General features: G+C 39.7%; 1 protein-coding gene across 1 annotated transcript; it reads right to left on the reverse strand.

Annotated features, from left to right (window-relative positions):
- PDIA2 (protein disulfide isomerase family A member 2) lies at positions 1–13,443 on the reverse strand. The gene is made up of 11 exons (XM_073558536.1): positions 13,176–13,443; positions 11,906–12,112; positions 10,587–10,720; positions 10,166–10,303; positions 9,826–9,939; positions 9,461–9,586; positions 8,986–9,180; positions 8,781–8,901; positions 4,023–4,204; positions 281–370; positions 1–194 (listed from the first exon to the last, which is right to left on the reverse strand). Exons 1-11 carry the CDS (start codon positions 13,372–13,374, stop codon positions 111–113), a joined length of 1,590 nt encoding a protein of 529 aa, XP_073414637.1. The 5' UTR covers positions 13,375–13,443; the 3' UTR covers positions 1–110.
- Positions 13,444–14,879: the final 1,436 nt, after the last annotated feature.

Raw genomic sequence — 14,879 nt, forward strand, 5'->3', positions numbered from 1 at the left:
TACTGTAAAAACACTTTTTATTTTAGGCTTATATAAATTGGTAAACATTCAATTTTCGGAGAATTGTTTTACTCATCTGGATGACCATTAATACCGCATAAGTTACATGGCTACAATTCATCTTTGGACTTCTCGGGAGTTACTTCTTCCACTAAAATATCTTTTTGTTGAGCTGCCTTCAAATCTTCAATTATCTGTAAAAAATTTGTTTTAAAAGAAAAAAAGTCAAAATTTTAACGAACTCTGTAAGAGAAAAAAAAAAAGTCCAAAAATGACCGACCTTTTCTTCTTCATCCTGGGGTAGCACTCCACCGCTATCGATAAATTTAGAAAACAGCTCCACGGTCCTATTCTTAGTGTATTCAATCATCTACGTAGATAATAAAATTGTCACTTAAAATGCACAGAATTTGCATAAAAATAACACAGCTGCTGAAGAAAATGCAAAATTCTGGCGTACGTCGTCATATGCAAAGTTACAGTGATGATGCATACACTTCTGTACACTGCGTGATTACAAGGAACCAAGTTATGTGAAGGTTTTGCGATATTTTAGGCTTTTTTAAAAAATTTTACAGTATAATTCATGTTGAATGTAACTCTTTACAGAATATATAACCCGACACCCTTTATGCTGCATTTATTTGCAACTCTGCCGTACTCGGTTAATGTAAATTGACAGCTCACTAACTGATTTTAGGTATATCAGTTTAGTACTGTGAGTGCACAGAGGTGAATCAGTGCTAAATATTGTAACTTTATACATATATATAAACACAACAAACATCTAAATAAAGGGACTGTGGCAAAAGTTCACTCCTGTGCACTCAAAGTACTGAAGTGAAATATCTATCTAGACTTTTACAGGTATTTTACCTTAGTACTTTGAGTGCCCAGGAGTGAACCATAGTTCTGTTATTTGCATATTATGTTCTATATGTATAAATTTACAATAATTAGCACAGGTTCACCCCTGTGCACTAAAAATACTAAACTGAAATATCTATCTAGACACATACAGGTGTCAGTCTAGTACTTTAAGTGCACAGAGGTGAACCTGTGCTAAATATGTTAACTTTATACATCTATATAATAATAATAATAAATTTTATTTCTATAGCGCCGACATATTCTGCAGCACTTTACATTTCAGAGGGGATTTGTACAGACAATAGACATTACAGCATAACAATAATCACATAGATTATAACAAATACCAAGAGGAGTGAGGGCCGTGCTCGCAAGCTTACAGTCTATGAGGAAAGAGGGAGACACGAAAGGTGGGTGGTAACAGTTGCCCTGATTGTATGGACCAGCCATAATGTTAAGTGTGTAACAGTACAGACACAGAGGGCTAATGGATGCATAAAGCATGTGGGAACATGATGCAGGGAACCTGGTTATGGTAAAACTTTTGGCTCTGCCACACAGGGATAGGTTAGGTTAATGTGTTGAGGCGATAGGCCAGTCTGAATAAATGCGTTTTCAGGACACGCTTAAAATTGTGGGGATTGGGGACTAATCGTATTGACCTGGGAAGTGCATTCCAAAGAATTGGCGCGGCACGTGTAAAGTCTTGGAGACGGGAGTGGGAGGTTCTGACTATTGAGGATGCTAACCTCAGGTCATCAGCAGAACGGAGGGCGCGGGTAGGGTGGTATACTGAAACAAGGGAGGAGATGTAGGGTGGTGCTGAGCCATGGAGGGCTTTGTGGGTGAGGGTAATAAGTTTATACTGAATTCTGGAGTGGATGGGTAGCCAGTGTAATGACTGGCACAAGGTAGAGGCATCGGTGTAACGATTGGCGAGGAATATGATCCTGGCTGCAGCATTCAAGACAGATTGGAGAGGGGAGAGTTTGGTAAGAGGGAGACCGATTAGAAGAGAGTTACAATAGTCCAGACGAGAATGAATAAGAGAAACAGTAAGAGTTTTTGCAGAGTCAAAAGTAAGAAAAGGTCGAATTCTAGAAATGTTTTTGAGGTGCAGATGACAAGAGCGAGCCAGTGATCGAATGTGGGGGGCAAAGGAAAGCTCGGAGTCAAGTATGACCCCAAGACAGCGGGCCTGTTGCTGGGGAGTAATAGTGGAACCACACACAGAAATGGCAATGTCGGGTATAGGTACATTAGTAGAGGGAGGAAACACCAGGAGTTCAGTCTTTGACAGGTTCAGTTTCAGATATAGTGAGGACATGATATTAGACACAGCGTTTAGACAATCGCCGGTGTTTTCTAGAAAGGCTGGCGTGATGTCAGGAGAAGAAGCGTATAATTGGGTGTCATCAGCATAGAGATGGGACTGGAAACCAAATCTACTGATTGTTTGACCAATAGGGGCAGTGTACAAGGAGAAGAGGAGGGGGCCTAGAACCGATCCTTGAGGAACCCCAACAGTAAGGGGAAGGTGAGAGGAGGAGGAACCGGCAAAAGAAACAGTAAAGGAGCGGTCAGAGAGATAGGAGGAGAACCAGGAGAGAACGGTGTCCTTGAGGCCAATGGAACGGAGCATAGTGAGGAGGAGCTGATGATCCACAGTGTCGAATGCTGCAGAGAGATCCAAGAGAATTACCATGGAGTAATGACCATTAGATTTAGCTGTTAGTAGATCATTAGAGACTTTAGTGAGGGCAGTTTCAGTGGAGTGTAAAGAGCGGAAACCGGATTGGAGAGGGTCGAGAACAGAGTTTTCTGAGATAGCGGATAAGACTGGAGTGGACCAGGCGTTCCAGGAGTTTAGAGATGAAGTTTATATATCACAACAAACCTCTAAATAAAGGGAGTAAAGCAAAGGTTCACTCCTGTGCACTCAAGTCCTAAAGTGAAATAGCTATCTACCCTGTTTCCCCGAAAGTAGGACCCCCCCGAATGTAAGGCAGGGTTGGGGGCCGCTGTGAAATGTAAGGCCCTTACCTTTGGGCCGCCGCTATCCCCCATTGGGTCCCCAGGCTCCAGAGGTGTCCTCAGGTGCAGCTGGGCGGGTCCAGCGCTCATGGGGTTAACTCGCCGTGTTAACCCCGCAATCCGCCCAGCTCAACAGCTCATTGGCCGCCCCTGTTCCCCACGTCACCGCCGGCCCCCGGCTCGAGCACTGATTGGGTCCAGCAGCTTGGGCTGTAATTGGCCGCCCCAGCCCCACGTCACCGCTGTTTCCCTGCTGATTGGCACAGCGTTCCCTGCAGCACAGGCCTTCCGCACCCACAGCCGCACCGCAGAGGAAAACGTCCAGCATTTAAAAACCAAGTAGGGAAACATGTACTGTATAGGGTGTGGGGCTGTGTGCAGTGGGATCCGGCACTGTTGTGGGGTGTGGGGCTGTGTGCAGTGGGATACGGCACTGTTATGGGGTATAACAGCATATTAATAAATGTTAATTTATTGGTTAAAAAGAAATTGTCATTTTTTTTCGGCTAATGTAAGACCTCCCCCGAAAGTAAGACAGGGTGGGACTTTTTGGGGTAAAATTAATGTAAGACAGGGTCTTACTTTCGGGGAAACACGGTAGACATATACAGGTATTTTACCTTAGTACTTTCAGTGCCCAGGAGTGAATCTTGTCTAATATTTGGATATTATGTTATATTTGTATGAACTTACAATAAGTAGCACCGGTTCACCCCTGTGCACTAAAAATACTAGACTGAAATATCTATCTAGACATATACAGGTGTCAGTCTAGTACTTTAAGTGCACAGAGGTGAACCTGTGCTAAATATTGTAGCTTTATACATGTATAATACAACAAACATCTAAATAAAATGACTTCATTTAGCTTAAATTCACTCCTGTCTGCTCAAATTACTGAACTGAAATACCTGTATATACCAAGGAAGATATCCGTCTAGTACTGTGAGTGCACAGAGGTGAACCTGTGCTAAATACTGTCACTATACCTGGATGTGTCTCTGAATAACCAGGACGGCAGACTCACAGCTGTAATCCACCCCTGTATTATTGTATCTGTAAGCGGCTCATCTTTATCTAGAATTGTGTGTATGTGCTTTCCGAAACAATCCTCTTACCTTTCTTCCTGGTCCTGCAGGGAAGAACCTCAGGTTCGGGTAACCTCTCACTCTCATCCCATCTATTTCATTTGCGGTACCGTCCATTTTAGCGATGATGACATTTTCATGATCTTTATATTTTTCTCCGAGCTCCTCCCAGATGGGTTCTAGCTCTTTACAGTGAGAACACCAAGGCGCGTCTATGACGGAGGAGGTACACGAGTTATCACAGAATATCGTCACGTTTGGTTCACAGGAGGGGAAAATTTACCAACACATTCCTGATAAGGGGGAAAAGCTAATTTGCCTTCAGTAGATAAATATTTTATGGGATGACTTCATTTACATTATTTAAAGGGGGTTCTGTCATAAAGATTAATCTGTACTGATCCTGAGTTACATCCTGTATTATACCCCAGAGCTGCTCTCACTATTCTGCTGGTGCAGTCACTGTGTACATACATTACATTACTGATCCTGAGTTACATCCTGTATTATACTCCAGAGCTGCACTCACTATTCTGCTGGTGGAGTCACTGTGTACATACATTACATTACTGATCCTGAGTTACATCCTGTATTATACCCCAGAGCTGCACTCACTATTCTGCTGGTGCAGTCACTGTGTATATACATTACATTACTGATCCTGAGTTACCTCCTGTATTATACCCCAGAGCTGCACTCACTATTCTGCTGGTGCAGTCACTGTGTACATACATTACATTACTGATCCTGAGTTACATCCTGTATTATACCCCAGAGCTGCACTCACTTTTCTGCTGGTGCAGTCACTGTGTACATACATTACATTACTGATCCTGAGTTACATCCTGTATTATACCCCAGAGCTGCACTCACTTTTCTGCTGGTGCAGTCACTGTGTACATACATTACATTACTGATCCTGAGTTACCTCCTGTATTATACCCCAGAGCTGCTCTCACTATTCTGCTGGTGCAGTCACTGTGTACATACATTACATTACTGATCCTGAGTTACATCCTGTATTATACCCCAGAGCTGCACTCACTTTTCTGCTGGTGCAGTCACTGTGTACATACATTACATTACTGATCCTGAGTTACATCCTGTATTATACCCCAGAGCTGCACTCACTTTTCTGCTGGTGCAGTCACTGTGTACATACATTACTGATCCTGAGTTACATCCTGTATTATACTCTAGAGCTGCACTCACTATTCTGCTGGTGCAGTCACTGTGTACATACATTACTGATCCTGAGTTACATCCTGTATTATACCCCAGAGCTGCACTCACTATTCTGCTGGTGCAGTCACTGTGTACATACATTAGTGATCCTGAGTTACATCCTGTATTATACCCCAGAGCTGCACTCACTTTTCTGCTGGTGCAGTCACTGTGTACATACATTACTGATCCTGAGTTACACCCTGTATTATACTCCAGAGCTGCACTCACTATTCTGCTGGTGCAGTCACTGTGTACATACATTACATTACTGATCCTGAGTTACATCCTGTATTATACTCCAGAGCTGCACTCACTATTCTGCTGGTGCAGTCACTGTGTACATACATTACATTACTGATCCTGAGTTACATCCTGTATTATACCCCAGAGCTGCACTCACTATTCTGCTGGTGCAGTCACTGTGTACATACATTACATTACTGATCCTGAGTTACATCCTGTATTATACCCCAGAGCTGCACTCACTTTTCTGCTGGTGCAGTCACTGTGTACATACATTACTGATCCTGAGTTACATCCTGTATTATACTCTAGAGCTGCACTCACTATTCTGCTGGTGCAGTCACTGTGTACATACATTACTGATCCTGAGTTACATCCTGTATTATACCCCAGAGCTGCACTCACTATTCTGCTGGTGCAGTCACTGTGTACATACATTACTGATCCTGAGTTACATCCTGTATTATACCCCAGAGCTGCACTCACTTTTCTGCTGGTGCAGTCACTGTGTACATACATTACTGATCCTGAGTTACACCCTGTATTATACTCCAGAGCTGCACTCACTATTCTGCTGGTGCAGTCACTGTGTACATACATTACATTACTGATCCTGAGTTACATCCTGTATTATACTCCAGAGCTGCACTCACTATTCTGCTGGTGCAGTCACTGTGTACATACATTACATTACTGATCCTGAGTTACATCCTGTATTATACCCCAGAGCTGCACTCACTATTCTGCTGGTGCAGTCACTGTGTACATACATTAGTGATCCTGAGTTACATCCTGTATTATACCCCAGAGCTGCACTCACTTTTCTGCTGGTGCAGTCACTGTGTACATACATTACATTACTGATCCTGAGTTACACCCTGTATTATACTCCAGAGCTGCACTCACTATTCTGCTGGTGCAGTCACTGTGTACATACATTACATTACTGATCCTGAGTTACATCCTGTATACCCCAGAGCTGCACTCACTATTCTGCTGGTGCAGTCACTGTGTACATACATTACATTACTGATCCTGAGTTACATCCTGTATTATGCCCCAGAGCTGCACTCACTTTTCTGCTGGTGCAGTCACTGTGTACATACATTACTGATCCTGAGTTACATCCTGTATTATACTCTAGAGCTGCACTCACTATTCTGCTGGTGCAGTCACTGTGTACATACATTACTGATCCTGAGTTACATCCTGTATTATACCCCAGAGCTGCACTCACTATTCTGCTGGTGCAGTCACTGTGTACATACATTAGTGATCCTGAGTTACATCCTGTATTATACCCCAGAGCTGCACTCACTTTTCTGCTGGTGCAGTCACTGTGTACATACATTACTGATCCTGAGTTACACCCTGTATTATACTCCAGAGCTGCACTCACTATTCTGCTGGTGCAGTCACTGTGTACATACATTACATTACTGATCCTGAGTTACATCCTGTATTATACCCCAGAGCTGCACTCACTTTTCTGCTGGTGCAGTCACTGTGTACATACATTACTGATCCTGAGTTACATCCTGTATTATACTCTAGAGCTGCACTCACTATTCTGCTGGTGCAGTCACTGTGTACATACATTACTGATCCTGAGTTACATCCTGTATTATACCCCAGAGCTGCACTCACTATTCTGCTGGTGCAGTCACTGTGTACATACATTACTGATCCTGAGTTACATCCTGTATTATACCCCAGAGCTGCACTCACTTTTCTGCTGGTGCAGTCACTGTGTACATACATTACTGATCCTGAGTTACACCCTGTATTATACTCCAGAGCTGCACTCACTATTCTGCTGGTGCAGTCACTGTGTACATACATTACATTACTGATCCTGAGTTACATCCTGTATTATACTCCAGAGCTGCACTCACTATTCTGCTGGTGCAGTCACTGTGTACATACATTACATTACTGATCCTGAGTTACATCCTGTATTATACCCCAGAGCTGCACTCACTATTCTGCTGGTGCAGTCACTGTGTACATACATTAGTGATCCTGAGTTACATCCTGTATTATACCCCAGAGCTGCACTCACTTTTCTGCTGGTGCAGTCACTGTGTACATACATTACATTACTGATCCTGAGTTACACCCTGTATTATACTCCAGAGCTGCACTCACTATTCTGCTGGTGCAGTCACTGTGTACATACATTACATTACTGATCCTGAGTTACATCCTGTATACCCCAGAGCTGCACTCACTATTCTGCTGGTGCAGTCACTGTGTACATACATTAGTGATCCTGAGTTACATCCTGTATTATACCCCAGAGCTGCACTCACTTTTCTGCTGGTGCAGTCACTGTGTACGTACATTACTGATCCTGAGTTACATCCTGTATTATACCCCAGAGCTGCACTCACTATTCTGCTGGTGCAGTCACTGTGTACATACATTACATTACTGATCCTGAGTTACATCCTGTATTATACTCCAGAGCTGCACTCACTATTCTGCTGGTGCAGTCACTGTGTACATACATTACATTACTGATCCTGAGTTACATCCTGTATTATACCCCAGAGCTGCACTCACTATTCTGCTGGTGCAGTCACTGTGTACATACATTAGTGATCCTGAGTTACATCCTGTATTATACCCCAGAGCTGCACTCACTTTTCTGCTGGTGCAGTCACTGTGTACATACATTACATTACTGATCCTGAGTTACATCCTGTATTATACTCCAGAGCTGCACTCACTATTCTGCTGGTGCAGTCACTGTGTACATACATTACATTACAGATCCTGAGTTATATCCTGTATTATACTCCAGAGCTGCACTCACTATTCTGCTGGTGCAGTCACTGTGTACATACATTACATTACAGATCCTGAGTTACACCCTGTATTATACTCCAGAGCTGCACTCACTATTCTGCTGGTGCAGTCACTGTGTACATACATTACATTACTGATCCTGAGTTACATCCTGTATTATACTCCAGAGCTGCACTCACTATTCTGCTGGTGCAGTCACTGTGTACATACATTACATTACTGATCCTGAGTTACATCCTGTATTATACTCCAGAGCTGCACTCACTATTCTGCTGGTGCAGTCACTGTGTACATACATTACATTACTGATCCTGAGTTACATCCTGTATTATACTCCAGAGCTGCACTCACTATTCTGCTGGTGCAGTCACTGTGTACATACATTACTGATCCTGAGTTACATCCTAGCTCACTAGCCACTCTCATTAGCAGAACTGTGAATACAGCTCTGGAGTATAGTACAGGCTGTAGCTGTAACATTCTTCCTATCATCGTCCATTTACTTACAGAATTCCACGAATACGTTCTTGGTCTCGTCGTACGCTACTTCTTCGAAATTCTTGCCCACGAGAACTTTCACCGGCTTTTTGTCCCAGTCTTCGGGAAGTTCTTCGCTTAACAAGTTTTGCTGAATGGAAAACAGGAAACTTCTAGAATTAATATCGGCTGATAATGAAGAGTCTCGTGATTGTTTCGCACCGATTTTCCGCACCTTTATTTTACCGTCCATTACCCCCTGGCAGAATTCTTTCACCGTCTGTGATGTGATTTTTTCGGCGTTGAAGGCGAACTTCTTCACCTGATCAATGTTGATTAAACGGATGGTGGGAATGTCGTCATTCGTGAGGCCAAAATACTCCAGGACCCCGGCGTGAGGTCCGTCAGAGTTAATCACCACAAATAAAATCTGATGGAGATGGAAAAAAAGCCATAAGTGAAAGCAAAAAAATATAAAAAAAATTTAAAGGGGCCTCCACATTTTATAACGTGATGTCATTGAGGGGGTCGCCATTGATCCTGATGAAGGGCACGTTAGGGATGTTGTGTCCCTCCTGGCTGCAGTGAGTTGTCTGAATGAGCTCCGAGTTGTACGTTGAGTTGGGTGAGAGGGGTAATGTGTATGAAGGGGGGGGGGTTAGTTTTTTAAAGGGGATGTCCCTTTAAATGGGTAAATTCATAAATCGTACCTTCCCTTTAAAATCAGGAGCTGCCTGTTTGAAGTTCTCCAAAAGTGTAAGTTGATCTTCGATGGTCTTATTAATAAAGAGCAGTAAGTGGTTGGGAATCTTGGCGGCAAAGATTTTTTCTGATGTCTGTTCAGCAAAAAAATAAATAAAGTTTTTGATGATTAATTTTAACATATATACCTTTAATACTTAGGGAGGTAACATTAATCTTAAAGGGATTCTTCCTCTTGACCAATCATTTTTTTGGCGAATGTTTATCATGTTGGAATCCGTAATCTATAAAAGAACCTTCTCAAATTCCTCACAGCTCCCCCGCAGGTGAACAGAAGTACTGCAAGTAAAATGCTTTACTTTTTCTACAATACCTGATCATTGTATTCGACCACTAGATCCATACTGTTGACCATAAGGAACCTAACCAGCTCGTCTTTGTCGAGACCCAGCTCCTCATCGGCCTGATATTCATATTTCCCTTCAGGCTAGAAAACAAAACGTCATAAATGTGGTTAGTGGTTGTAGGACTTCCGTTATGACCCATCGGTATGAAGCTTTGGGTGGAGGATACCGGTCATTCAGCTACGACCAATGGAGCTATCGTTAGTTTGGAGAGCCCAAAGCCTAGAGGCTTCTGTACCCCTGAGTTTCACCACCCACAGGGATCAGACCTCGGTGACGGGACACACTTCACCATAGGAAAGCTCATACACTCTTGAAGAAGATGACGCTGTCCATAGAAACTCCGAACTTCTCAAATATTTCTTCCCGGTGAGCCACGGCGAAGGTGAAGTCTTCAGTGTTTGAGGCAACCTCGTTGAAGAGGCTGAGGTCGGCGTCTTCAGGATCCTGGAAAAGTCCAACAAAAATGTTATGAGAAACGGTACAAGGACTTTACAGATCCATCCACTGTCTCAGCCTTGGGAGGTCGGGCAGCAGGTCCACCACTCCAGATCCTCTAGTCCTTTCACCTTCAAGACTTCTTGGCATTCATAGCCTGGCGGGGTCAGAAGTCTAAACTGAAGCTCCTGGACCTGATCTACCAAGTGGCAGAGGAGCCTCTGGGCCTCCTCAGGTACTAGGGTCTGGGGGTGATGGCTTCCTCCTGGGGGCGCTGGTCAGTAGGGTTTACCTTGAAGAAACCAATCACTGCATTCTCATGAGATCGGATAAACTCCTCAGCGGCTGATGGAGTCTCCACCACCACGGCCGCCGGTTCCATCCTCCTCATCATCCACCGGACGAGGCCCTCAGTGTCTCTCCGGCCTGTCAGGGAAGAGGTTGTCTGTTTAATAGATAAATCATATCTATTATCTATCCATCTATCTATCATCTATTATCTATCCATTATCATCTATCTATTATCCTATCTATCTATTGTATCTATCTATTATCTATCAATCTATCTATTATCTATCTATTATCCTATCTATCATCTATCTATTATCCTATCTATTATCTATCTATCTATCTATTATCTATCTATTATCCTATCTATCATCTATCTATTATCCTATCTATTATCTATCTATCTATCTATTATCTATCTATTATCCTATCTATCATCTATCTATCATCTATCTATTATCCTATCTATTATCTATCTATCTATCTATCTATTATCTATCTATTATCCTATCTATTATCTATCTATCTATCTATTATCTATCTATTATCCTATCTATCATCTATCTATTATCCTATCTATCATCTATCTATCATCTATCTATTATCCTATCTATTATCTATCTATCTATCTATCTATTATCCTATCTATTATCTATCTATCTATCTATTATCTATCTATTATCCTATCTATCATCTATCTATCTATTATCTATCTATTGTATCTATCTATTATCCTATCTATCTATTGTATCTATCTATTATCTATCAATCTATTGTATCTATTTATCTATCTATCTATCTATTATCCTATCTATCTATTGTATCTATCTATCTATCTATCTATCTATCCATTATCCTATCTATCTATTATCTATCTATCTATCATCTGCCTGTCTATCTATTATCCTATCTATTATCTATCTATATCTATCTATCTATTATCTATCTATATATCTATCATCTGTCTATTATTTATCTATCATCTATCTATCTATTATCCTATCTATCTATTGTATCTATTTATCTATCTATCTATTATCTATCTATATATCTATCATCTGTCTATTATCCTATCTATTATCTATATATCTATTATCTATCTATTATCTATCTATTGTATCTATCTATTATCCTATCTATCTATTGTATCTATCTATCTATCATCTGCCTGTCTATTATCTATATATCTATCTATTATCTGTCTATTATTTATCATCTATCTATTATCCTATCTATTATCTATATATCTATCATCTGTCTATTATTTATCTATCATCTATCTATCTATTATCTATCTCATATTCTGTGTCCATCTTTCGTTACCTCCATAGTCGATGTGACCGGTTCTGTTTCCATTTTGGAAGAACTTTAATGTGGGATATCCACTGACACCAAACTCATCGCCGAGATCTTTTTCCTCGGTGGCGTCCACTTTGGCGAGCCGAGCCTCCGATGTTCTTTCCTTCAGGGTTTCCGCAGCTTTGCTATATTTTGGGGCCAGCTCCTGGCAGTGGCCGCACCATGGGGCATCTGTGAAAAATATAAATGGCCATCACTGAATATTCCTGGCGGTGAGAGCGCCCCCCCTTTATCAGAGAGAGAGGTCCCCGGAGATCCCGGCCCCTCCATGCATCATACTGACGGCCCACTGACTTCAATGCGAATGTGTAGTACCACTTTTTCCCCTGTGGTGGCGCTATAGGGGAATCTAGATTTTATTATGATGGATTCGCTGTTTTCCACATCTCTGGTGATAACGGCACTTTTGGGAAAACGAGCAGCTGGGCGCCGAAGGCCGAGTATAGAGTAACGCGCGCACCTGCTCCCTTCCCAGGAGACTCGCCGGAGGGGAAATCTGCTGCGTGAAGTTTATTAATAATTCTGTGTGTGTGTGTACATATATATATATATAAATTCTATTATTATTTTTTTTAAGAATTTTTAGTAACTCTGTTGTCTGTCAATGAATAGAAGAAATCTAAAACCACATCAGAGCCTCAATTTGGGGGGTCGTAAATATGGGGACGCACCTCTAGGATATAAGGTGTATAGTCAGGGGATGTCAAAATTTCCTAATGATTTAGAAAAAAAAAAAAAAAAAGTCGCCATCTAGTGGCAGAATCCCGCGCTGCAGTGTCCTGTGGCTCTATGTAACATATGGTATATACACATGTGGGATTACACCGCCATACAAGTTCTTTTACAACACCGGTCATTTTTTGGGATTACCTCGATTTCATTTACCAGGAGCTGAAATCTGAAGTTTCCGGACCTCAATGCAAAGTTTGTAACATGCCCGTCCCCCGCCCACCATGGGCCATTATTAAAGCTGGTGTCTGTTTTTTTTTCAGCCTCCAGTGTAGACAGATAACTTTGCACATTCCATAGGTAAATTCTATAGCTAAGAGATTCCCTTAAAGGGACAGTCTCATTAGACACCATCCCTTTAAGAACTTCAGGTAAGCGGAATAGCAATGCAGGAGTTGCCATATTGATTGCCACCCAACTTTCCAAGACTCCGGAACATATTGATACCTATCGGAGATTTTTGAGGCCAACCTAAAAAATTTAAAGGGGTCCTCCCGATACTCACAGAATTCCACCAGCAGGTACTTATACGTCCTGAGGGCATTGTCGAAGTTCTTCTGGTTGAGGACCAGCACGTTCTCCTCTTCCAGGAGCTCATCCGTCTTCTCCTCGCTGGTGGACTCGGCAGAGGTGGCGTTGGCGGAGTCTTCAGCTTCGACGTAGAGGCTCAAGAGGAGGCCGAGGAGCAGGTGAGACCACCTCATGGTGTATGGAGAAGGGTGGTGGGGTTCAGTCTGTCCTGCCCGTAGGCTGAAAGAAGGACTATAAGTAGGGTGGGAGCAGATAAAGCCTCGGTGGTGGTGACGAGGACGCGGCAGGCTCGCGTGGAGCATTGCTACTGGTTTATGCAACACGCAGCGGACACTGTTCAAATATTGACCTCGTCGTATCAATCCTCGGGCTGCCAAATCTTGAAGGGCAATGGGGACTGATGTCCGAAGAAAAACCTGCCAGGATCACTAGTAGCATTCCTCAAAAAAAAAGTAATAATAATTTTACTTGCTATTTATTTATTTTTTAATTTAATTTGCTATTTAATATTTTATTTTTTATTAATATTCCCTAATTTTTATTTTTTGCTATTTTTTATTTATTTATTTTTTTAATTTAATATTTTATTTTTTATTTCTATTCCCCAATTTTTATTTTTTGCCATTTAATATTTTATTTTTTATTAATATTCCCCAATTTTTATTTTTTTTCGCAATTTTTTATTTATTTATTTATTTTAATTTGCTATTTAATACTTTATTTTTTATTAATATTCCCCAATTTTTATTTTTTGCATTTTTATTTATTTTTTTTATTTAATTTGCTATTTAATATTTTATTTTTTATTAATATTCCCCAATTATTTTTTGCAATTTTAATTTATTTTTTTAATTTTATTTTTATTTAAATATTCATTCCCCAATTTTAATTTTTTGCAATTTTTAATTTATTTATTTTCATTTAATTTGCTATTTAATATTTTATTTTTTATTAATATTCCCCAATTTTTATTTTTTGCATTTTTATTTATTTTTTTATTTAATTTGCTATTTCATATTTTATTTTTTATTAATATTCCCCAATTATGTTTGCAATTTTAATTTATTTTTTAAATTTAATATTTTATTTTTATTTAATATTCCCCAATTTTTATTTTTTGTTATTTTTTATTTATTTTAATTTAATTTGCTATTTAATATTTTATTTTTTATTAATATTCCCCAATTTTTATTTTTTGCTATTTTAGTTTATTTTTTTTAATATTTTATTTTTTATTAATATTTCCCAATTTTTATTTTTTGCATTTTTATTTATTTTTTTCATTTAATTTGCTATTTAATATTTTATTTTTTATTAATATTCCCCAATTATTTTTGCAATTTTAATTTATTTTTTTAATGTAATATTTTATTTTTATTTAATATTCCCCAATTTTTATTTTTTGCTATTTTTTATTTATTTATTTTAATTTAATTTGCTATTTAATATTTTATTTTTTATTAATATTCCCCAATTTTTATTTTTTGCTATTTTAGTTTATTTTTTTAAATATTTTATTTTTTATTAATATTCCCCATTTTTTATTTTTTGCATTTTTATTTATTCTTTTAATTTAATTTGCTATTTAATATTTTATTTTTTATTAATATTCCCCAATTATTTTTGCAATTTTAATTTATTTTTTTAATTTAATATTTTATTTTTTATTAATATTCTT

The sequence above is a fragment of the Dendrobates tinctorius genome, unplaced genomic scaffold (assembly GCF_039654945.1).
Source record: "Dendrobates tinctorius isolate UK_male_01 unplaced genomic scaffold, ASM3965494v1 ptg000257l, whole genome shotgun sequence".
In the NCBI taxonomy this organism is placed as follows: Eukaryota; Metazoa; Chordata; class Amphibia; order Anura; family Dendrobatidae; genus Dendrobates; species Dendrobates tinctorius.